We start from the raw sequence: 23,593 nt of genomic DNA, 5'->3' as shown, positions 1-23,593 counted from the left end.
TCGCAAAATACCCCCCCAATGGTACAATCAAGGAGCCCAACTTGGACCTAAATTGGGGCTCCTACATCCTGATTGGTAGATTGGTCAAAGGACGTGTGTTGCTCGTTAAGTATGGCATGCTGCTCAATTTCTCCAGGTGCAAAGACGTGGTGGTGGAGGTATGGAAAAAGTTGGACATCAATGTGGAACTATTTTTTATGGAGAGGGATTGGAAAATAACAGACATTAATTAACCTCTTCTTCTTCTTCTCTCTCTCTATTACCATCTCGGGCATGCCTCTTGAATGTGTTCAACTTGTTGGATACCTTCTTCAATGTTCGAGCCGCCATTTCTTGTCAAGCTTGTTTCTCGTTTAGACTCTGCACTCAAGATTCCATCTCATTGCAAATTGTCGCCATTCACGAGCCTCAGGCTCAGCTTGCTCTTCTCCATCCTGCAGGTCCGTTCGCTCGTTGTTTATGAAGTTGCAGGCTCCCATTCACGGGGATTTTCCTACTTCAAGTCCCACCGTTAGCCACTATAGCTCCATTTAATCTCTCTTGCGCAACTGGCTATTTGCATAGGTTTTTGTAGTCCACAAATCCCGCGTGTTCTCGCTTGGTGTATAACAAAAATACGAAACAAATAGTCCAAGGAGGCAGATCCATATGTGCAATGGCCTGAAACATGCAAAATTGGCTTGCTTCATCATGGCTCAAAAGGACAAAACATGTGAGGCATTAACTACATTCCAGCGCATTTGCTTCAATAATCTAGGAAGGATTCCCAAGGTAGCCCATTTCGTACAATGTACAAGGCCAATTTCCCATGCATGTGGCCTAGTAGACAAAACAAGCCACATGAACAAAGTAGCCACCATTGGTAAAACGACCTTTATTGCTCCTGACTACATCCTTAACCATCTATGATCGCACAAGCTTAAAATTTTCTCACAACTCTATTGCAAGTAGAAATGAATCACTGCATGAGAAGCTAGTTTACACGAGCGAGAACTGAACACAATACACAACATGTTCACGAAATTCACAATGGCTTTGGTTTCCTGAGGTCAAGCTGGTGAGTGACAAGGCTGCATGAGTATTTGTAGTGAATAGGTTGCATTTAACTTATGGATTTGTGGAGCAGCGAAGCGCTTGTGTGCTGTTTATGGCTTTATAGGAAGGTCATTATCCTAGGTATGGTTGGTCCCAGAAGAGTGGACTTGCCCTTGTCCATGACATTCACTAGACGTTCTCAACTGTTTGATCTTCAATTTCCCATCCATTAGCTCTTATCACAGTGACTACCAACAAGAAAGTATCCTAGAAATTCAAAGCGTGACATAAATGTTTAAGCCGGGCCGTCCACTGAACAATTGTGCATTCCAGCTTTCCGATAGCCTTACATTATCAATAAAAGCTAGAATACAATCAAAAGGCATCAGTTATGTTTTGAAGCGGCATAGTGGCTACACTTGCTGCATTGATTTTCGATGGTACAGCAATGCACAACTACAAAACAAGTTGAACGATGTTCAAGTGGCCTGCCTTGAAATAGAAAGAAGAAAAAGAGGAGGAAAAGGTGGAGATGACATGCCAACAACCAATCAAAAAACCTGCCTGCCTTGAAATAGAAAGAAGAAAAAAAGGAGAAAAAGGTGGAGATCACATGCCCACAAGCAATCACAAAAAACCTCAACGGAAAAAAAAGACGACCTTAAGTTTACCACCCAGGCCAATAATGAAGCTGGAATCGGTTTACTTCTTAAGTAACAAAATCATTGACATCGAGCACAAAAGCAATTTATTTTTATAAATAATTGTATATTCGTGCCTCATACTTTTACAAAAGGCTTTTGCCACCTTTCTTAAGGTTGACATCCTAGTTCTCGAACTGTCTTATATCTCCCACGATTTCCAATATCCTGCCTCTTTTGCTCATATGACGACTGAGTTTCATCATCCAAACAAGTTGCCTATTCCCTTTTCATCCAAGGATATCCTAAGAGCGAGCTCCACTGAGGGTGTGGACACACGTTCTACCACTGGCCCCAGACCAGCAGAATTGCTGCAAAGATTCTTACATGGAGTAGCCTCTCCACTTGGAAAACTCCTTATGTATATGAATGACTCTGTTTCTTCTTCCTTTCAATTTTGCAGCATGTAAATGATTTGCATACTGTTGTACAAAAAGAAAGGGAACCAGTATGACTTGGCATCCCACATTATTGTGCCTTGCGGAACAGGTAAAGTTGTCCCGCTCTTCCTTTATTTATACGTAATGAGTTATCCAAATACACGACCTGCCATTCTCCAGTTGTCTGTAATTCCCTTGGTATGGACAGATTAAGAGGAAGATCTTCACGGATAGGATTTCCAAGCACTTCTATAGGTCTAGCTGAAAATGTATCAAAAGAAACGAGTGCACCAGTTCCGTTTCTCAGGTTTTCCCATGATCCTTGTACAGATATCTCCATCACTCCCAATGGTCCTAGCCTGGTAGAGGCAAACCAACATTTCCTGTTATCATTTGGCTTTACCGTGCCTACGCGTCTTGAAATTGTTTTCCAGTCAATGGACTGAAATACTGAAGGAACAGTAAATGAGCAAAGGATGCATGAATGAAAAGCCTAAGTCATTCTCAAACTTTTGCCCTACAAAGCGGAGAAACCCTGGAAATAACAAATTCTGTATGTTACCGGATTTCTGCAGTGTTTTTTGCCATCATTTTATCTCCTGCACCCTCTTCAATGGTTGGGAGTGAACCTGCTGACACTTTATGCCAAACCTTTTGCCGAAGATTACTCAGTTCAATCCCAAGAAGTTCTACATTCGGAAACAGAGATGGCTGTTGTTGCTGGCTCGTATCAGTAGCCCGTGATACATAACTGCATGGAAACTTTTCAATTAAAATTGGTTGACGTACCAAAACAGGTCGGACCAACTCTTAACACGTGACAAAATTAAGAAATCCAGAATGACCAGCACACCTAGACATGACTAATTAGGATGTTGCAAGCATTCTAAACCTTAAAAAAGGGAAGTAGCAATAGAAACTCACATCAAATTCCACTCCCCATCAACATCAGAGAGAGGATGCATCTTCGGTGGAATTAAATCATTTTGGACAGCTCCTACAAATGTGCTTCTGAGATCACTAGATCCAGTGTGCAAGGGATTCAATTCCTGCAGTCTGCACAGGGTGTCATCGATCTGTCTCCTCTTGACACCTTGTTCTACTTCCAAGGATTGCCATGCGATCTACATGAAAGCACATAGTTATGTCCTTCCTTCAGCTTTCTTTAAACTTACTGTGCCTTTTGTTGACATGCTTCCTTTCTTTATTGATTGAATCCATTACAAGTATTTGGACACAATTTATCCTTCTGCATTTTGAAATCCATACACCCATAATACCTTTCCAAGAGAATAAACAAGATCCAATAAATCTGCCTTCAACTCAATTCTTTCTAGCTCTTCTCTGACTCTCACTGCTTTAGCTTTTGCCGCCTCTGACAGCTCAACAGCAGCTTCCGGTCTTCCTCTACATGCACATTTAATCCCACACACACATCATTAGCATATAAAAGCAATCCAAGGGCATACAAAAAAAAACCCTGATAGTACAAAAGCTGACCATAGTGCAATGCTGTAACAGAGCCCCTAAGAGGTGCACAGAGGATGAACAAATTCATTTGTTCATAGTGGAAAATTCTTTAATACAAAAGTTTGCAAGTGTGGATGTAGAGAAGAAAACATACTTATCCCCATTATCTCCATCCTTATTCCTGTTTCTAGACATTTGTCTGTAAAATTTTAATAAAATTGAGCAGTCAGAACCATCATCATCAACTAAGGCAAATCCTAATTTTACTGCTGTCCCCCATTTTCCAATTTGTAAAAACCTATATTTAGAAACAGGGCCTTAAAGAGAAAATCCTGTAAAACCCAAGTATTGACAATTTACTTACAAAAATTATATTTAAGTTAGAGGGTAAAGCAAAAAGCACAGTCCATACATGTACATAGGAATTGCCACAAATGGTGTCCAAAGAAGCCATCTTTCGCCCAATGCTACGAGGGTAGAAAGCTCAAATGCAGCAAACTGCAACCACATTGCGTTATCAATTCCAATTCTACAGCAAATGGCTTCAGTTATGCATCCAGGGCTTCCCCCATTGCAAAAGTCATATGCACTTCAAGACAACCAAAGTTTAGAAAGAGATACCCTTTCAGCAGCAATTTCTGAGAGACCCTGAATGTTTGTTCCTGCAGATTCTATCAGCGATAATGGGTTGAAGTTTGAAATCTGTAATTCAAATCAAGAAACCAAAGAATATTATACCGGGTTGCAAGCAAGGAGATCTAAATTGTGAGATTGTGTGTAAGGAGAAGAGACTAGGTGAGATGTAAAGCAAGGAAGAAAAAGTTCCTGTTGATACTAACCACATCAATAGAAGTTGACCAAAAATCCCCCACACGGTCTGCAAGATCAGTTTGCCAGTCATGATAATCCTTCTATAAAAGATGCAACCAAGGATTAATACTTCCACTCTCTTCCACTAGGAAAGTTCAAGAAACTGCTACTTGGATGACTGAAAAGTAACAAATGACACAAAACCATCCAAATGCACAACTTCAATCACCATGGTTGTACTATCTTATTTGAAGAAAAGAGACTAGTCTGCAATGTTACAGATGCAGAAGCAGGATACTGATGTAAGGTCTAAAAGAGATTTGCCAGAGTTCACTTATTATAATTCCATTATCAACAGTAAGGCAGTTTGTGTGCATAACATGTCCAAATGGCTTTGTCCCGGGAATCCATTAATCTTTTGTCTTCTTTCTCTATGGTGTTATATGGCCCACTTGGTTCCCATGTCTTGAAATTGACCCATTCTGTAAGGAACTATCGGCACTTCGTATATCATACTAACCACCTTCCTACATCCGCACTATATACATTTCATTGAGTAGCTTTCCTGCATCCAAGGACGCGGGCACTCCAAATTTGCAGTAAGAATCACTACAGGCGGATCTGGAGACTAGTATGCCACAGCACACCCTATGACCACTAATAATATCTTGCATACAAACTCTTTACCTACACTGAAGGCCAATGAATAAGCGAACGACTAAATCACAAAACACATGATATTATTTCATACTTCAACAAATCTTGAGTGTATAAGCCACTGTAAGCATAGCCACAAAAGACCATGCTTGGGGGGTAGGGACCGGGCGGGCGGGGGGGCACACCAATCAATACAAAACAAAATGCCGAGAATGGGTTTTCCTATGCCGCATTGACAATTATATCAAAGAAAGCTACAATTGACTCCAGATTTCGTTCGTCCTTTCCTATCATTGCTTGCTCATTTACTTGAGAGCCAACCTGTGTTGTAATAGCTGTCTTAGCCCCTCAAATGGGTTGTCCATGTTTATCTAGAAATCTTGGGTAAGTCATGAAGAAAAATGACACGTAAAGTATGAAACCTTGGCTTATAACTCTAGTTTGAAAAAGGATGCTTGTGCTCTAATAGATGCGCAGCCCCTAAGCTAAAGTTTACTACTTAACCCACCCTCTTATACAGATAAGGGTCAACTGTAGTCATAGAGAGAACCGGACAAACTTTGAACTATGGAGTATTCAAACTAGAGTTATCAGGCTTGCAGACACTTCTCTTGCCATTCCTCACCTCCAATATACAAGTAGAAATGAAGCACATACATAATTCTTCGTCTGATTCTCTCCTTATCTCCAACCTCTTGGCAATGGATAAGGAGTCCTTCGAATACTGGGAATCATACATTCACTTGCTTTCAAAGTTACTTCTCATGCATTTTCAATTTTCATGAAATTATTATATATGTTTGCAAAAGTTTCATTTATCATTTCCTATTATTCTATAACTTAAAAGCAATTAACATAGGGAGGGATTTTCATAGAAAGTAACAATCTGCTAAGAATAGTAGGGTATTTATAACTTAAGCCTATACATAGCATCACATGCTAATTAAAACAGAGACTTGCTTATAAATATAAGCAAAGGGATCATCACTCAAGGTTCTTGGGCAGCTCTCACAAGATAGACCTAATGCTGCAACAGCTCGGATTCTCTAGACAAAACTTGTAGGCCAGTAGTTGTACAGGAGTCCTTTCAGCTGGCTTGAACAAGAGTGTACAAAGGCAGAACCTCCACCTAAGCTCTCTTGTTATCCAAAAGTGATAGAATCACAGGTGATCTTCAGGATGAGAGGAGTGTGTTGAGATTGGAGAAGATGTTAAGCATCAAATGCAAGAACTTTGTGAAAAGTTTGAAGATGATGAAGAGGACACATCAACTTGTAAGGTTGGGCTTACTCTTGAATGAATCCTTGAGCAGAACCTTGAGCCTCCTACTCCCAAGGACAAGGTGTGATTAAACTACGATGACAAGCCCACGTTCACGTAGTTGGAGTCGTCCACTGTCAGAATCAATTATTCCATCAAGAATCTACAAGTGGATTGAACAATTCAGTGATTCCTTATCAAATTCTTCGTCTGAGAGAACTAAGTTGTCGGAGGATGGTGAAACCCAAGACTAAGTATCCTTTAAGAGCGTATCCTCCATATCATGATTTTTCAATTGAGGCCAATTTATTTTTTCTGCTTTATTCTTTTTACGTGGTTTTACTTCCTGGAAATAAATTTATGTTTCTTTACATTGAGAATTATTTACCATGTGTGCTTCATGAATAAGAAATTTCACCTATTAAAGATATTTCATCTGTATGATTCTTTTATTAGAACAGCTTTGCTTGGTTTTTTAGAATCACACCTATGCTGAATTTCAGGATGCTCTGAAAAGTAGCGACTGTTTGAAGAGAAAACTAATCAATCTATTCAAATCCAGTTCTGATTAGGCATGATTGCTGACCAGTGTATTTTCGGAGCTTGTCTCATTTCAGCTTATGATGTTTGGGTTAAGTACTTGATATTAGAGCTTGTAACATTGTTATTAACTCATTTAGATAGACAACTTGTCTTGGTTGCATGGGAAACCAAGGCATGCAGTATTTAAGATTATATGCTGTTATGCAGAGATTCGGTATGCAATTGATATAAATCAGCCAGCATCTACAAGGTACATGGAGTTGTATCATTTACGGACGAGTCGAGAGTGTATACTAAGAAAATAACCTACAAAAACGATCTTTGTCAAAAAGATTTAGTAAGGCCCAGATCCTCTTTTAAGGGATATCTTACATCCCAAGCTAATCCTAGTTAGCTTGTACCTATCCTTGGTTACGTAGTAATGTGAGACATAATAGATATTAGCCAAGGTACTTAATCCTCGCAAGGCTAAGGATATTTGCCTAGTATGAGCAAGGCTCACCATGGACATCAGATGTATCCAAGATTAACATTGATCTAGGGAGACGTGTGTAGCCTAATCAGTTATTGGTGACAACCCAAACCTTAGACTAGAACTCGCGATGGATGAGACCTATATAGCTAAAAGTTCTAATTATAGGGGAGTCTGACAGGAATGATGATGGTCTGCATTGCAATCCCGTGCATATGTCACTATAACAAGCTGCTCACCCCTGACCCACAGTACAAACCAAGTTGGTGGGCCCTCGATCGGGGTCGGGATGTGTAGCTCCCATATCTTCCATGAGGTTCTCCCCAGTCAGGGCTAGGCCATCAACAGGTTGCCAGCCCCCCATAGCCTTAAGACCCCATGATCCGCTGGAAAGCAAGTTCCTCTAGGGAATGGCCATTAGACAAATTTATCCTGTCCTGCGCAAGCACCCAGTTGCACTCAACCCTTTCTAAGAAAAGTCATTGGGTTTACTTCAGCAGCTGTCAGACGCTTTCATGCTGGAATTTTGGCCCACTCCCCATCATCCCCGCCATCAATGACATAGCCATGAAGCTTCAGTTTCCCAAGAAGTGAACCATGCATCTAGTGTTCCATGTGTCATGGCTTAACCTATATGTGGGAGCAGCATTGACAAACGTTCCAGAGGTGAAGCATGGTTGAGCCAGATCGTATTTTTCTATGTTCAAGAAAGGTACAATTAGTGCTTGTACACACCCAAGGTCAAGCATATGAGCTCCCATGAGGCACCATGGGGTGAGGATTTTTCACCTTCAATACAGTTGTAACAGTTTGTCCATCGCATCTAACACACGAATACACCATGGCAGGCGGGGGGCAGTTGCATCCAGTACTGCTCTCTTGCACCCTCACTCAACGTATGCAGGCATGAGTTTATTCTTTTTTTCAGTTCAGAGATGCTTCCAAGCTAGTGAGAAGAGGTAATTCTCTCACATGTCTGTTACATGTACATACATAGATAGAAGCATACATGCATAGCTCTATTACGAATATCCATACATCTCAACTCATATCGAAAGCAAGTCTGCAAATGTGCTTATTTCATAGCACTTGTGAATACTTAACATTTTCCTGACTAGGGGATAATCTGTGTGCATTATCCAGCATCCATATGGCAAATATATGCAGAATCAAATTACATATCACATTATTGACAAAGGAGTTATAATAAAGGCCTGAAACTGAAGGCAAGGGAAGCACCAATTCAGTGCTTTGATTCATCATAAGTCACATACAATGCTTTCCTTTTACATCCTTGCTGCTTTGATATTAGTTATAGACCAGACAGATAAATTACAGTAGAGATTACTTAGTTTAGGATATTCATTCCTAGTTGCTAAGTTCAAAGCTTCCTTCAACTTGCACTTTTCCCTTTTTCAACCTCTCTGAAGTATACATCTAGATGCATTGACTTGAGCACAGGCTTGGGAACTAGTGAAGGAAGGCATGATGTCTTGTGATGACTCACAAGGATTTTTCTTTTGACAGTATCTGTTGGGAAATATGAACCTTCTAAACCATGTAGTCCCTCCCAATGTCCGGAGTTGTTAGCTCTATAATAACACTAGTCACGACCACTTAGTACAAATCATGCCATTGTACAACTGAGAAGGTTGAAGTGAGATTCAAAGGAAGAAAAAGTATCTATTAAAACATATTTGCTGCATTGTTTGAGGGAAAACATAAAATAGAATATACGTACTTCACCATCAATGATAGATTTCAGTCCTTCTATTGTTTCTGGAGTAACCTGCAATTAAATATACAGTAACGTATCCATATCAGTTCTTTCTTCCCCTTCAACACAATTTAAGACTAATCATTCTAACATGTAGCTACTGAAAAATATTTACACCAAATGAAGAAAGCAAGGAAAGCCAAAAAAAAGATTACTCGTCGTCGCCAGCAGATTGATTAAGTCCTTGCAAAACTCAAAAAGAAGCTTGAATATTGGCACATGGCTACTTGGCCTCTACATGTTCGGCTCCGAATTGCTCAATCTATCTTGGTGCCATATATCCAATTTTATTTGCCTTTGATCTTCTTTAACAAGGCTGCTCTTACTTCATTTATGTCCAGTGTTATGGAATTTTTTTGGCGTTCAAAACATGGCAAGAAAAGTTTGCACTTCCTTTACAGCAGTTATGTTCGCCAAAAATGCATGGGGCATTGAATATTCATGTGCTGCATGCATATTCTCGCTCATAAGGGGAAAATGATGCTCCAATTTCTGCATGAGGATCACCCTTGGGCTGCTATGATGCGTTTTTTACTTCTTCAAATCACCACCCCTGCTTTTGGCTATTGGTGGCCTACATAGTGGGATTCTCTTGGGAAGTATTGAAGGAAAAGTCCGAGGTTGCTCTCTCGTCTCTCAAATACTTTTGGATTGGAAACATCTTCTCTTGCATTTGGCTTGGCATGGACGTGACTCTTTACAAGGCAATTCTTTGAGAGCTGAAAGTATTCACTTGTCCCGAGCTTTTTCTCCACCGTTGGCATTGCAGGAGCCCAGACGATCATATTTCCTTAATTCAAAAGGGATCTCCTTTGTGTCTAATGTCATTCATGATGATGGAACTCTTTTATCATTTCCATTGGCTGCTGGAAAATATGGCTTGGGGATGCATTATCTTCCTATATGGCAGGCTATTACTCGTATGCTTCACTCTTTTCAGCCAGTTCCACCCCTAGAAATTCAAGACAGGCTTCAGAATTGGACTCTTCTACCATTAAATTCATCCATTCGGCCTTTAAAGCTATCTCACATAACAGTGTCTTCTTTATATAAAGTTATATTATGCCATTACATTCATCCTTTGAAGCTGTCTCACATTACAGTGTCTTCTTTATATAAACCCGAGAAAATCAATTGTGGGGATTGACTTGTCCTCTACAAAATGTGGCAGCAATGCTTGAGGCAGATTTGGCATACCAAGCTTCCTCTTCGACAACAGATCTTTTTCTAGCGCATTTCATTGGGGGTTTTTCCTTCTGGACTTTTCCTCTCATGCCAGCATATTGCTTCAGCTACTTGTCATCATTGCTTCGCACCCAGAGAGTCTGTTTCTCATATTTTCTGCAATTGCCCTGACACATGTGGCTTCATCGGCATTCTTCAACAGAGATTGCGATTACACTTTTCTCATACTACTTTCAGCAGGTTCTTATGGCTTTTTGGGATTTATCCTCACCGACCGGAGTTTGACTTGTTCTTTTCCTGGGTTTGGTATTGGACACTTTGGACTCTCTAGAAAGATAGGAACCATACAGTCTATGTGATCCTATTTTTTCTAAATTTGTTTTCTTTCATCGCTCTTTGCAGCAATCTCTTTTTGATTGCCTGCAAACTCACTATATATAGTATGATGTATATTTGTCCTACACTGAGATTTTCTCTTGATGTATTTTCCAGCTATGTATATTTTAACTTCCCAGTTTTGGGATAGCTACTTTGTAATATAAAGCATTCAAAGTTTTCACCCAAAAAAAAAAAAAGTGTCTGTGTCTGTGTCTGTGTCTGTGTCTCTGTGTGTGTGTGTGTGTGTGCGCACGAGTGTAAAATGGCAGCCCAACTAGAAGTATTTTTCGAGTGTTTTTAGTTCTTTTATACAAGCTCTTGCAGCTTTTACTGCTTTCAGCTGTCAGTATTTTATTATGACTAGTAGCTGTCCACTCAAAGACAGTTTTGAATGTAAATGCTTTCTTAACGCAAATTTTCTTCTACCAAATATGTGTGTGTGTGTGTGTGTGTGTGTGTGTGTGTGTGTGTGTAGCGACCAAGGGTGGAGAGGTGGAGCGTGAGCGCTTGGAGAGAGCGGAGAACAGATCGCCAGAGCCCCGTTCAGCTTCTCCCGTATGGCCGTACACCTGTACGGCTGCCGTACAGGTGCCGTACGTCAGTACAGTACGTCCACGCTGTTCTGCCTACGCATCCTGCGTGAATTCGCTCCAGCCCTCCGTGTGTGTGCGTCGATATCTGCATCTATAGGCTTCGTTTCATTTCAGTTCCATCTTCCATCAGCATCTCGTCTCTCACCCGTAACCCTGTACCAATCCTCTTCCGTACGTCTGTACGGCCACCGTACGGCGTCCGTACATTCCGTACCTTTCCGTACAAGTCCAGCTTTCGTATACTTTTGGGGCTTTCAACCGGAGTTTTCCCTACCTGGTTTTTCAGCCAACTCCTACCTATCCTTTTGCTCTTTCCTTACCAGTTCTACACTTCCTCTTCTCTCTTGCGGGCTTCCTCTGATCTTTCTTTGGGACTGGTTTTTTTGGCTTTTACCACCCTTATACAGGTACTTCATCCTCGAGCTCCTTTTCCTACCGAGTCATGGCAGAGTATTCATATGAAAAAACATTTCAAAAGGAGCGTTCGGCTCCCTGCAAGAAACAAAAGCAGGTTGAGGGTCAGCATGACCCGATGCATGACACGATTGAGGCTCAACTAGTATATGATGTAATGCATGAAGGATTTGCAGATACGAGAAAAGAGTGGAAAGACTCGGTTCCTTCAGTTGGCCTCATGGTTGAGGTCGATGAAATTGTGGATCCAGTCAGAGAGTATGCCAAGAATGCAATCATATTATTCTTTCCAGGCCGGATGCCACTTGCTGCAGAAATAGGCAACTGGCTGACACGCACATTGGCTGGCTCTTTTGTTCGTAAAGTACATTATGCAGCCAGGGGCTTTTTCGAGGTTATCATGGTGGATGAGATCCACAGACAAATGCTTTTGGAACATTCACCTCTCTTTTTTGGGCAGCAAATGGTGCATGTCTTGCCGTGGTCTCCCACAAGGGACTTTCAGGCTTTAATCCGACACAGATGCCCAGTCTGGGTTGAAGTTGTTGATTTTCCCCAATGCATGGCCTCACTTTTGCCTAAAATTGCAGCCTCTTTAGGTAAAGTGGTCTGCCCACCACGGCCAAATGGTAATTCAAACAGATTTTGCATTCTCTGGGATACTGATAATCCCACACCGGACTCTTACTCAGTCACGGTGAATAATGTGAACATGGGGAGTGCATTTTATAAACTCAAATGGGGTTTATTTGCAGGGGCTTGTTTTGAATGCAAAAAGTTTGGACACATGGCTTCACAGTGTCCACTGAACCAACATAAAATGCATCATGTCACCTTGCCAGTCCACATGCCCATTAAAGATGCTCCTACTCCAGTTGCCAACAAAAATAAAAGCAGTAAACAGCATTCTGGGAGTCAGGATAAAGGCAAAGATTCAGTAGCTACCAATGCGAATCTTACTTCACATTCACCTCCTGCTACTCAATCCTTGCCCAAAGGAAAGCAACCTTCAACCGATGGCTGGCAGAGCCCAAGAAAGGCTCGAAGAATTCCACCTCCCCGCACTTGGAATGGTGCCTCTTCTAGCGGAAACACCCCAGAGATCAATACAGGAATTGGAATTACATGGGCTGCAGTAACAGCCAGCAGAACACTCTTCCCTGAAGAAGAGGTTGCTGCTTTGCTGTCCACTTCTCAGGCGACTACTTCTCAGGGGCGAGGCCTCGACCCTGAGATAGAAATGCAAGGCTGACCTCATACATTTTGCTGCTGTACATAGTTGTTACATTACTATAAATATCTGTATATATGACTGCTCACATCACCTCTTTTACACTCAATGTCCAGGGCATGTGTGACAGTAGGAAATGGAAATCTGTGTGGCTGTACATCAACAGATTTCAGCCTGACATAGTGGCATTACAAGAGCACAACCAACATATTTATGCAGGCAAGATAGGACACTGCTGCGGGTATGACATTTTCTATGCTGGGGAGCACTCTTTCTCAGGGGTTGTCCTTCTGATCAAACATGAGCTTCAACCAGTCATTGCATTAAATGACAACAAAGGCAGATGGCTTGTTCTCCAATGCATTATAAGAGGAGAGGTGTTTGAATTTGCTTCAATTTATGCACCTCAGTCATCTCGAGACAGAACTGTAATTTGGGATGCTATGCAACAATACCCGTGGAGATCTCATGTGGAGATCTCATGCCTACATATGTGGGGATTTCAATAATGCTCCACAACAGGGAGACAACACTTCCAGCCACGATCATATGTTATCTCCTAAAAGGCATGCCTGGTCTCAACTACTTTTGCATTTGGATCTAGTTGACCTCTGGAAGGAATTGCAGCCTCTGTCACCGGGCTACACTTTTCAACATAATGCTCTTTCCGCTTATAAGGCACGACCGGATCGTTGGTATAGTGTTGCTCCACAACAAAATGGGGATTTCGCATGCAAAATGTGGATTGACTATGCCTTTGTGCATTCAGACCATGCACCACTATGGCTGCGGTTATCTTTTCATAAGATGCCAGATGATAGATTGCCACAAAGGCGACATCTAATCATCAACAACAGTTATTTGCAACATGCTGCATTCAAGGCAATGGTTACTGAAGCAGCTCATTGTCTTTCATCTAACAGCCATCTTCATGTTGATGATGCCTGGGCTTCTTTTATTTCTAAAATGCAAATGGTGATTAGAGCTTATGGCAAGTCTTACATGAAGACTCCGAGGGAAACCATTGCTCAGGCCAAGTCTACTTGTCAAGACCTCACTGAACTCAGTCATCATCGTTCGTTGTCCATGCATGAGCAAACCACATTATGTCAGGCCAGACATTGTCTTAAACTAAATGATCACAGGAAACTGGCAAAATGGGAGACTAGAGCAAGACAAAGAGCCTTCACAGATAAAGGTTGCTCTTCCAAAGAATTTTTCAAGAGTTTGCATCAGAGGAGAATCAAAACAGAAATTTGCAGAGTGCTAATGCCTTATGGATCATGGACTACTGCACGGTCACAGCTTGCCTCTGTTTGTGTGCATCACTTCTCTCAGCAATTTGGCTCTGTAGCTCCTCCCTCGCAACAGGTTTTGCTTGCACGAAATTTACTGTTGCAAAATGTTTCTCCAATCATTTCCCCTACTCAAGCTTTGGAATTGGAGGAACCCTTTGCTGAGAGGGAACTGTCAGATGCCATCAAATCATGTGGCAGATGGAAATCCCCTGGATGGGATGGCTTGACAGTCGAGTTTTTTCTAGCATACTGGCCTATTTTGAAGCATCCATTACTATCTATGGTGAATGCTGCATGGCAACATCAGAAAATGCCAGACACATGGAAGAGAGGTCTTGTTAAACTCCTTCCTAAAAAACAAATTTGTGAGTCTTTGGCAGACTGGAGACCTATCACTCTTATGCCCGTAATTTACAAAGTCACTACCAAAATGATTGTTGCTCGGCTAAAGGGGTTTTTACATGATGGGTTGCATCCTGCGCAATATGGCTTTGTCCCGCGTAGGCATATCACCGATAACATTGCTAATGCCTACATTGGAATTGAATATGCCAAATACACACAGCAGGATGTTTTGTTATTGCAAGTTGATATTGCCAAAGCTTTTGATACAGTTCAGTGGGATTTTATTTCATCGACTATGCAGGCTTTGGGTTTTGGCACAAAAATGCAGCAACTCATCAATTGGCTATATCAAGATAGTGAAGCTGCCTGCATACTTTCAGGAGATATTTCTCCATCCTGGACTCTTGCTTGCTCTGTCAGACAAGGATGTCCACTGAGTGCTTTACTTTTTGCCATAGCCACTCATCCACTGCTTCAATATCTGGATCACCTCTTGGACACTGACCAACTGCACGGTTTGGAGATCCTTGGCAGTCGCAGCATGAATGCTCAAGCATATGCTGATGATTCATTCTTTACTCCAAAAAATAATCGGGCTGATCTGTCCATGATCATGCATGCTCTTTCTACATATGGATTGGCTGCTAGCCTTCGGGTAAATTTTTAAAAATCAAAATTGTTGCCTTAACATGCACAGGACTGGCACAACCTTTTGTGGCCTGGGGGAATTGTCCCTGCTTCTCAATTCATTCGACATCTTGGTTATCCTTTAGGCTGGGGACTCACCCGCCACAACAAACTGATTGGGTGCTAGTAAAGTTGAGGGCAAAACTTGAATATTGGAAGCTTGCAACTTGGCCATTACATGTTCGTCTGCGAATTACACAATCCATTTTGATAGCATACATATAATTTTATCTGCCTCTTACTATGTTCACTAAGGCAGATTTGGTTTCATTTATGTCAGCTATCATGGAAATTTTCTGGCGTTCAAAACATGGCAAGAAAAGTCTCAAATTACTCTCCATGCATCGTCTCTGTTCTCCAAAGATGCACGGGGGTCTGAACATTCTAAATATTCAAATGCATTTACTTGCTCACAGGGGGAAAATAATGATGCAGTTTCTACAAGGAGATCAGCCTTGGGCTTTTATGATTCGCTCTCTCTTATTACATCTTCATACATCTGCTTTTGGGAATTGGCAGCCTACTCAGTGGGAATTTTTATTTGGCTCTATCCAAGGCAAGATCAGAGGATGCCCTTTTGTCTCTTCTCTGCTTCTTGATTGGAAACACATTCTTTCCCACTTGGAATGGAAAGGCAGGGACTCTCTCTCGGGCAACTCTTTGAGGGAAGAGAATCTCTTTTGGTCTAAAGTATTCCACCCACCTTTGGCCATACAAGAACCCCGACGTTCATATTTTCTCTCCTTCAAAGGCATTTCATCTGTGGCGGATGTACTTCAAGATGATGGCACAATTCTATCTTTTTCTTTGGCTGCTCGCAAATATGGCTTGGGAGCTCATTATCATCCTTTATGGCATAAAATTTCAGCAATGCTCCAACCGTACTTGCCGGTACCTCATTTAGAAATTCAGCATCGGCTTGAGGATTGGATTTTACGCTCTCCTTCCTCATATGTCCGTCCTTTGAAGCTTTCACATATCACAGTGTCATCATTGTATAGAGTGTTATTACCTCCACCTTGGATTTCCAACAGAGCAAATACTGTTTGGCATATGGATCGTCCAATGAAGTGGTGGAGAAAAAGGCTGCGTCTCCTTTGGCATTACAAAGTCCCTCTTCGACAACAGCTTTTCCTATGGCGAGTTCTCCTTGGCATTTTTCCATCTGGACAGTTACTCGCACACAGACATATTGCTTCAGCTGTTTGTCACAGATGCTCGCACTCTACTGAATCAGTGCTCCACATCTTTTGGTCCTGTCCAAATACTTCTGATCTCATTGCTCTCATCAGACAGAGGCTTCGACAGCGATTTCCTACTGTTACTTTTGGCAGATTTTTCTGGTTGTTTGGATTTCATCCCCAGAGACAGGGTTTTGATTTATTTTTCGTATGGGTGCGATATTGGACCCTATGGACTTTATGGATGGATAGAAATCATAGAGTCTTTGGTGATCCACTATTTTCATCCTTCCTTTTTTTCAAACGATCTCTGCAACAATCATTCTACGATTGTTTTCAGGATGTGTATACAGCCTATACTGAGATCTTTTCTTGAGTAGTAGCTACTTCACTTTTGAAGCAGCTATGAATGTAATTATTCTATAGAAATAAAGATTTCTTCTCACAAAAAGTGTACACACGCACACATGAATCCAAGACATGCCCAAACTCATCCTCTAAAAACTCACAATGAATGGTAACCAGTTTCATTCTCATGACAATCACTCAATCTTCCATTAGGCGGCAGGAACTAGGTACTATGACATCCCCACCGACGTCATCAATGCACAACGGCAGGTGTAGAGCATAGTATAAGGATGTGAGCTCACACATGCAAAGCCACACACCCACACATACCTTGAGCATCTATTTATACAAAGGTCTTAGAGTTTCTATCTGCACTCCAAAGGTGAAGGGCAGACTCAGCCGTGGCAGAGGCTAGCACTAAGGGGGTTAATTAAAAAGTAGTCCACATCTCTTCATTCAAGCTACAACTACTTGTGAAGACTAATGATTTCATTTTAGTCTCTCCCAAACAAAGTAATCTAAAGAAAAAATGCTTAGACAACCTAGCTGATGGAGCGGCATTTATTGCAATATCTGCAAGCCAGAACATGGATGAAACCTTCACAAAGGCATGTCCACTAACACGGCGAGAATATATATCTAGATGAGTCCAAGAACATGCCCAAACTCATTCTCTAAAGACACAACACAGTGTGTAGTTCCAATCTCATGGCAATTACTCACCACAAACTCCATCACTCATAGGAGGAACTAGCTCCTATGACATCCCCACCGACGTCATCAGTGCTCAACGGTGGGTGTAGACCATAGTATAAGCATATGCTCACACATATCCACTTATACAAAGGCCTTCGTACTGAGTTTCTTTCAGCACTTCAGAGGTGAAGGGCAGACTCAGCCTTGACAAAAGTCAGCACTAAAGGAGAAGGCTAATCAAAACATCCACATCCTCTTGATTCTCCTGTAGCTATCATCTAGAGACATATGCCCTGCATCTTCAAAACAAAGAATAGCTAAGTAAATATTTCTATAGCATTATTGTAAGTAATGGGTTCTAGCATCTGGTCTTAACATAGCTTTGTATTCTCGTAAGTTGATAAGTTGGGAGTGAGAGATTCACTTAGCTGGAGAGACCACAATCCCACCTTCGTTTCCCAATACTTTAATATTTTCAACATGTTCATAAGTAAATACTTCGACAATTCTTTAAAACTCTACAAAGGTAATTTCATATTTGAGAAAACTCAAAGAGAGGTAAAGGAACTTTACCACTGTCTGGCCACTGATCACAGTCACCACTTTGTCCAAAATCTGCAGTAATGAACCACAAAAAACTTTCAGTTGACTCCAATATATCAAGTCACGAATGAAATTAATGAATGCTGGCATTAAAATTATAGAGAAACTAACAAAGCGAGGAAAATTCAAGAGTCAACCAGAAGCATTTGTTCACTCGACTTGGTCCTTCCAGTCCTGGCTGGCCGCATCTCCCACCCGCCCAGGGGTGGAGTTGCCTACAGAGGATGTTGGAGTGGGAATAGACTGCAGAAAGAGGACATTTCGATGCACAGCGCCCTCTCCCACAGTAAACTTCCATCTCATGTATCATGGAGCAGAAATCTCAACAAAATGGCACTCCTCAATTCACCCCTGTAGCCAATTATAAGCAGCACAGCAAGAGGGCATTTTGACGCAGAGCCACCTTATCCCAAAGTGTCAGATCTTCATCACTGAGGTCGCGATCCACAGCAACCATCATGCAACTCGACTACTTTGTGCCTGCTTGAACTGATGCCTACAGTGAATTAGCTAGGCACTGCTTTACCTTAGAGACTGGACAACCCTATCTGAATCTGTGGTCAGCTCCACCATTTGTCTGATACTTGCAGTTGATTATGCTGGGCATCCCTCTACAATCAACAATAGCTAGACAGTCCTTGTTTGCACAAGGCTGGAATCGTGGCTTTGCTGGTTGAAGGGTTTGTTGAGTTGTTGTAGCACTGCAGCAGCAGTCACTACAAGAGTATGGCCCAAAGAGCTTGAGCAAAGAGTTCAACATTGAAAGGGTCATCTTGGGTCATTTTGTCTTTTCCCCAAGCATAATGCCATCTCCATAAGCAGAGAAATATTTTAGAACTCAAAAGCAATTGCTAGTTGTGCGACAAGAAAAGCTGTTTTACAAGAACAACTTGCAGAAATGGAGAGTAGGATTACTAAGATGGAAGAACAGAGGGTAAGATAGCAGACGTACTTCAGAAATAAACACAACTAGAATGGGGTCAAAAGAAAACTAGATACGGGGTCAAAAGTGAAACTAGAGATATATATGAAACTAGAGAAGGGGGTCAAAAGTGAGGTTGATGTCAAATTTGAGACGTGAGTGAGGAAACAGACCAAAGACCAAAACAATGAAGCTGAATGCTTTAAAAATCCCGATTGGTGCACTGCTGAATTGACGAAGTGGAGAGAAGGACAAAGTGAAAGAAACCTTTTGGGCTTTGCAGGAAGGAACACAAGGTATTGAATGGGATAGTATTGCAATATCTATTTGATCAGATTGGAACCTACATGGTGATGACATTCAGCACAAGAGAAGGTAAGCCTGCAATCCTGAAGCTAAGTGACACTTGGATGCACTCCATACCTTCTGTGAGACAGATGATCCGAAGGTTGACCTTGGTAAAACCAAGGTAATGATCTTCAACACAACCTGGACAGCCATGCACAGAGAGCAATTCACCCTGGCCGGATTATCAATGGAGGTCGTCGCATCCTATACATGTTGGGGAGTTCTTTTCTCTGGCCCGATCTTCACAATGCGACCAGTGATGCAAGCCAATTGCGCAAGGGATATGCTGCAATTGCTAGGCTTGAGCAGCAGTTCTTTGGATCTCATTTTCATAATCCTCGGACCCCTTGGGCCACCCAACAACCATGTATGGCATTCCTTGCTAGGGGCATGATCCATTAGAGGTAGACTCGGCTCAAGTGGAGAGGCCCTGGTTTCTCTTATTGTCATGGATGATCCGCAGTAAAGCATCAGTCCCACACCAAATCATTTTGGTTGAGTCTGGGGTTATCCCACTACAGCTTAACCCAGCATTCCAGGTGATCACATTCCTTCACCGATTAAGGGATTGTGGTTCATCGACTTCAGGCCGATGCAAGTTACCATAGCTTGCCTTATCCACATCCATGACATTAGTAGCTAAGGGCAATCACAGATGTTGGTATGCTCGTACATTGGAGCCTGGGATTCCATATGGACAAATTAGCCCCCTTTCAGTATAGCCTTGAGGCCTCCTTTGTTCTGCTCACCTACCACAAAGCTAAACAAGTTATACGGGAGGATCCCATACAGGTACACACATTCAAGACCTAGTTAGCCTCTAGCCAGCTTCAAGTGAAGTCAGCTTCTATGAAGATCAGTGCAAAGGAACACCAAACCCCAAGGAGACAAGGCCCAGAGCAGGGACACGATACACCCCTCCGTGTGTCGATGCACAGATCAAGCTTGGGGATCTTCCCTCCATGTTCACCAAACCAGAGGCATGGCCAACGGCTGTAACAGTGACACTTGCATACTGATCGACACCAGCACTCTTAATGCCACCACGGCCCCATACACCACCAAAGCCTCTCTCTTCCAAGACCATCTTATCCATTCTCAGCCGCCACAGTTCCTCAAACCGCATACAGAGGACCACCACAGTGACACCACCATGTCTTGGGTGCAGATGCCCGCTTAGAGGCTCCACTTATTCAGCTCATTGTATCTGGTTTTTCAGTCTCATAAACCCTAAGGTCTTTAGAAGACTTAATAAACCTCTCTCTCTCTCTCTCTCTCTCTCTCTCTCTCTCACACACACACACACACACACACACATATGCATGCAGTGTGCGCTCATGTGTACCTCTTTTGTCAGCCACTTGACAAAAAAGGATGAAGGACCGTTCCTAGTACCTTTCCCATCAAAAATCAAGGAGATTATCAACTAGAGATGATAGTTGCATGCAAGGATAGGCTACCTTTTGATTTCAAACTTTTCGAACGGAGCAAACTTATTGAACATAAGGACAGACTACCTTTGGATTCCAAGCTTACAGAAAGCAGAAAATGACATACAGTGTGGATAGACAAGATGATTTGAGAAAAAACAAACAAAAAGCACAACCGTTTACATGTTGACAGCGCTATTGCAATTATAGAAAATGTCTAAGAATAAAAACAAGGCAAGCCAAAGAAAAGTGAAATCAAATGGTTCACAATGCATGCAATTTGAAATATGAGAGAATAACAAACTAAAGAAAAACTAAAGTCTATTTGCAGCACCATTACGACTGTAGAGAACTGTTCCCCAAAACATATGCTTTTTAAAAATACATCTGTCATGACTACTTTTATGTTTCTGAATGTGGGTACATCTGCAATCACGTACCAAAACAGTAATATACATTCACATATGCTTTCATACAATGCACGCTAACTACTTGCTTGAAAGCAAGTAACCCTGAACACACTTATGTTACGCGTACAGTAACAAGTGGAGACTTTTCACTTGCATTGATCAAGATTGACGCCAAAACTGAACATTCAACCATATCTACAATTCACCCAAAATAAGATTTCTTTTGGAACCACGCTCGCGTTTAAAACATGGCAATGACAGAAAGACCTGGTTAACAGAGCAGATGGCAGTACCTTTTCTGAAGCTGTGCCTCCTGCAAGCCTCTCCAGAAACATGGCAGCTTGTCTAACCTGAAGCCAGCCAAAGTGACAGCAGTCAGCCCAAAACATCAGATTTCATCTAAGCACCCAAACATTAAACATGCGGGGTATTCCACCGGAAGCATATCATGAAGTAAGGTCATAAACGTGGACACAGATGCATCTATGTCTTGCACTGAAAACCAACCAGTTCATCAAACGACACGGCTCACTGATGTGTGCTGTGACGCTCAAACATGTCATGTGAAAATTTAAATATTTGATCATTCGTGAAAGGAAATAAAGAGACCTATACAGACACAAGCAGAAATTGAGGCAGAATTTGCACCTGAGCAATTGGTTGGGCATAGGCCACGTTGTCTGCAATGTTGATCGAGTGATTAACAACCGTGATAGAAGGACTTGTCAGCAAAATGGTTAGCACCACAAGAACAATAACACAAGCTCTCTTTTTCCTTCCCATCAATATACTCCAATGTGAGCCAAATATGTTTTTATGCTCTAAACAGTTCCTAGGCCCTATCTTCTCTGTTTTTTCTCCTTGGATGTGCGGTACTACTTCTCCTGTGCTTTGTTCATGCTCCAGTCCCAAATAATGGTCAGGGTTCTTGCTGCTGAGTTGATCGCATTTAAATGTGAATAGGGACCTTGGCGGCCAGCTTCCCACATTGAGCTCCTTTACGTCCGCAGCATTTTCGCCAGAAATTCCCTGACAATCAATTCTTCCACGTGTCTTTTCGTTGAAAATTGCCAGGCTCTTCAACAAACCTCGTTTGGCTTTGCATTTCCGCGTAAAACGCAGCTTCATGCCAGTACCAAAATTCTTAAGTGGAACGTTAAATGTAGTTACAGTTCCCCATGAAGAGTTCAAACATCTGCATTCCAATCCAAAGGGCACAAAGACCGCTCGGACCATGTTGAAGTGCGGCTTGGCCCAGACAGATTGCCCTGGATCCGAATGAGAAATCAAGCGATCCATCCCTAGCCAATCATGTTGGCGAGACAAGAATGAAGAGAAGGAGCAAAATGGCCGACGCTCAAGAAATGAAGGGCGGAATGGACCCAATACTACAGTCTCCGCGGCACCCAGTGAGCTATGGCCACTTGATAGATATGGGATGAAGGGAGGAAAGGGCCCAATACTACAATCTTCTCCGAACCCAACACTAAAATCGTGAGCTATGGACGAGTGAATGAAATGGGCGGTCAAGAAATGGAGGGGGGAGGAAAGGAACCAATACGACAATGTTCTCAGAACCCAAAACGACGATAGTGAGCTACGAGAGGGGGAAGGAGAGCAATGTGGGCAAGGAGTGAGAGGAGGTACAAGGCTGAGGAGAGGCCGTTAGGAAGCGAACAAGTGATGGGTGTATATAATATAAGGAAACGTAGGAAAAGCGGCAATCCAGTTGTATGAAAAAGTGCACAGTCTACGCTTCATGTTTCCCCTCCACCCGCAGTCCCCTTCCACCACCTGTCCTCCTCCCCTCCACCCGCTTCTCCACAGTCCATCCTATATTCCCCTCCCCTTCCTTCCTATTTCTTCCTTTTTGGGCGCACGTGGTCGGCCTTACGCTTGTCATCGTATCAACTTTGAAGTTTGAACCCTCATAGCCTTCACCTTTTCAAGGTCCATTTCTTTTTAGGCCCACGTGGTTGGCCTTCAACTCTAGAGGAGCCATCCCTTCCCTCTACGATGGATGGTTGAATTCCTCCCTTCGCCCCCGCCCCCCCCCCCCCCAACAACCCTTGTGGATGAATGTGTGGTCATGGCCTAAAAGAAACCTTGAGCCCCTCACTCTCTCCAAAGTGTCCTTGCTCCCTCTTTCTCTTTAGGCATACATGGTTGGCCTTCCATAGTCCTTGAGCCCCTCACTCTCTCCAAAGTGTCCTTGCTCCCTCTTTCTCTTTAGGCATACATGGTTGGCCTTCAACTATGGAGGTGATATCACCTTCGCTCAAGATGGATGGTCGAATTCCTCCCATGGTTGCCCCACCTCAAATTAGTATTAGTCTTTCAGAAACATACGATGCCTTTGTTATTTTGGAGGAGATATTTATGCACATGATAATAGTCTCTCCCCCCCCCTCTCTCTCTC

The 23,593-nt window shown here is 42.3% G+C and overlaps 1 protein-coding gene across 1 annotated transcript; it reads right to left on the bottom strand.

Moving 5' to 3' along the window:
* Positions 1-1,817: 1,817 nt before the first annotated feature.
* On the bottom strand, positions 1,818-22,851 carry LOC147893933 (uncharacterized). The gene is made up of 12 exons (XM_087385457.1): positions 21,823-22,851; positions 21,468-21,524; positions 18,035-18,076; positions 9,070-9,117; positions 4,426-4,497; positions 4,208-4,288; positions 3,999-4,084; positions 3,741-3,785; positions 3,397-3,523; positions 3,041-3,240; positions 2,679-2,867; positions 1,818-2,475 (listed from the first exon to the last, which is right to left on the bottom strand). Exons 1-12 carry the CDS (start codon positions 22,471-22,473, stop codon positions 2,205-2,207), a joined length of 1,869 nt encoding a protein of 622 aa, XP_087241583.1. The 5' UTR covers positions 22,474-22,851; the 3' UTR covers positions 1,818-2,204.
* Positions 22,852-23,593: the final 742 nt, after the last annotated feature.

This window comes from Dipteris shenzhenensis, chromosome 15, assembly GCF_047967505.1.
Source record: "Dipteris shenzhenensis isolate YYH24624 ecotype China chromosome 15, Dip_SZ_1.0, whole genome shotgun sequence".
NCBI lineage: Eukaryota > Viridiplantae > Streptophyta > Polypodiopsida > Gleicheniales > Dipteridaceae > Dipteris > Dipteris shenzhenensis.
Note: the sequence above shows the minus strand (reverse complement) of the source record. Positions and strands in the feature narration are given on the sequence as shown.

Bases quoted from the DNA above. Each gene is read 5' to 3' on its own strand.
- LOC147893933 (XM_087385457.1), bottom strand. From the start codon at position 22,473: ATGGATCGCTTGATTTCTCATTCGGATCCAGGGCAATCTGTCTGGGCC. The intron at 21,525-21,822 runs GTGCAAATTCTG...GGCTGGCTTCAG, and splicing joins ATGCCCAACCAATTGCTCAG to GTTAGACAAGCTGCCATGTT. The intron at 4,498-9,069 runs GTACGTATATTC...CATCTTTTATAG, and splicing joins AATCTATCATTGATGGTGAA to AAGGATTATCATGACTGGCA.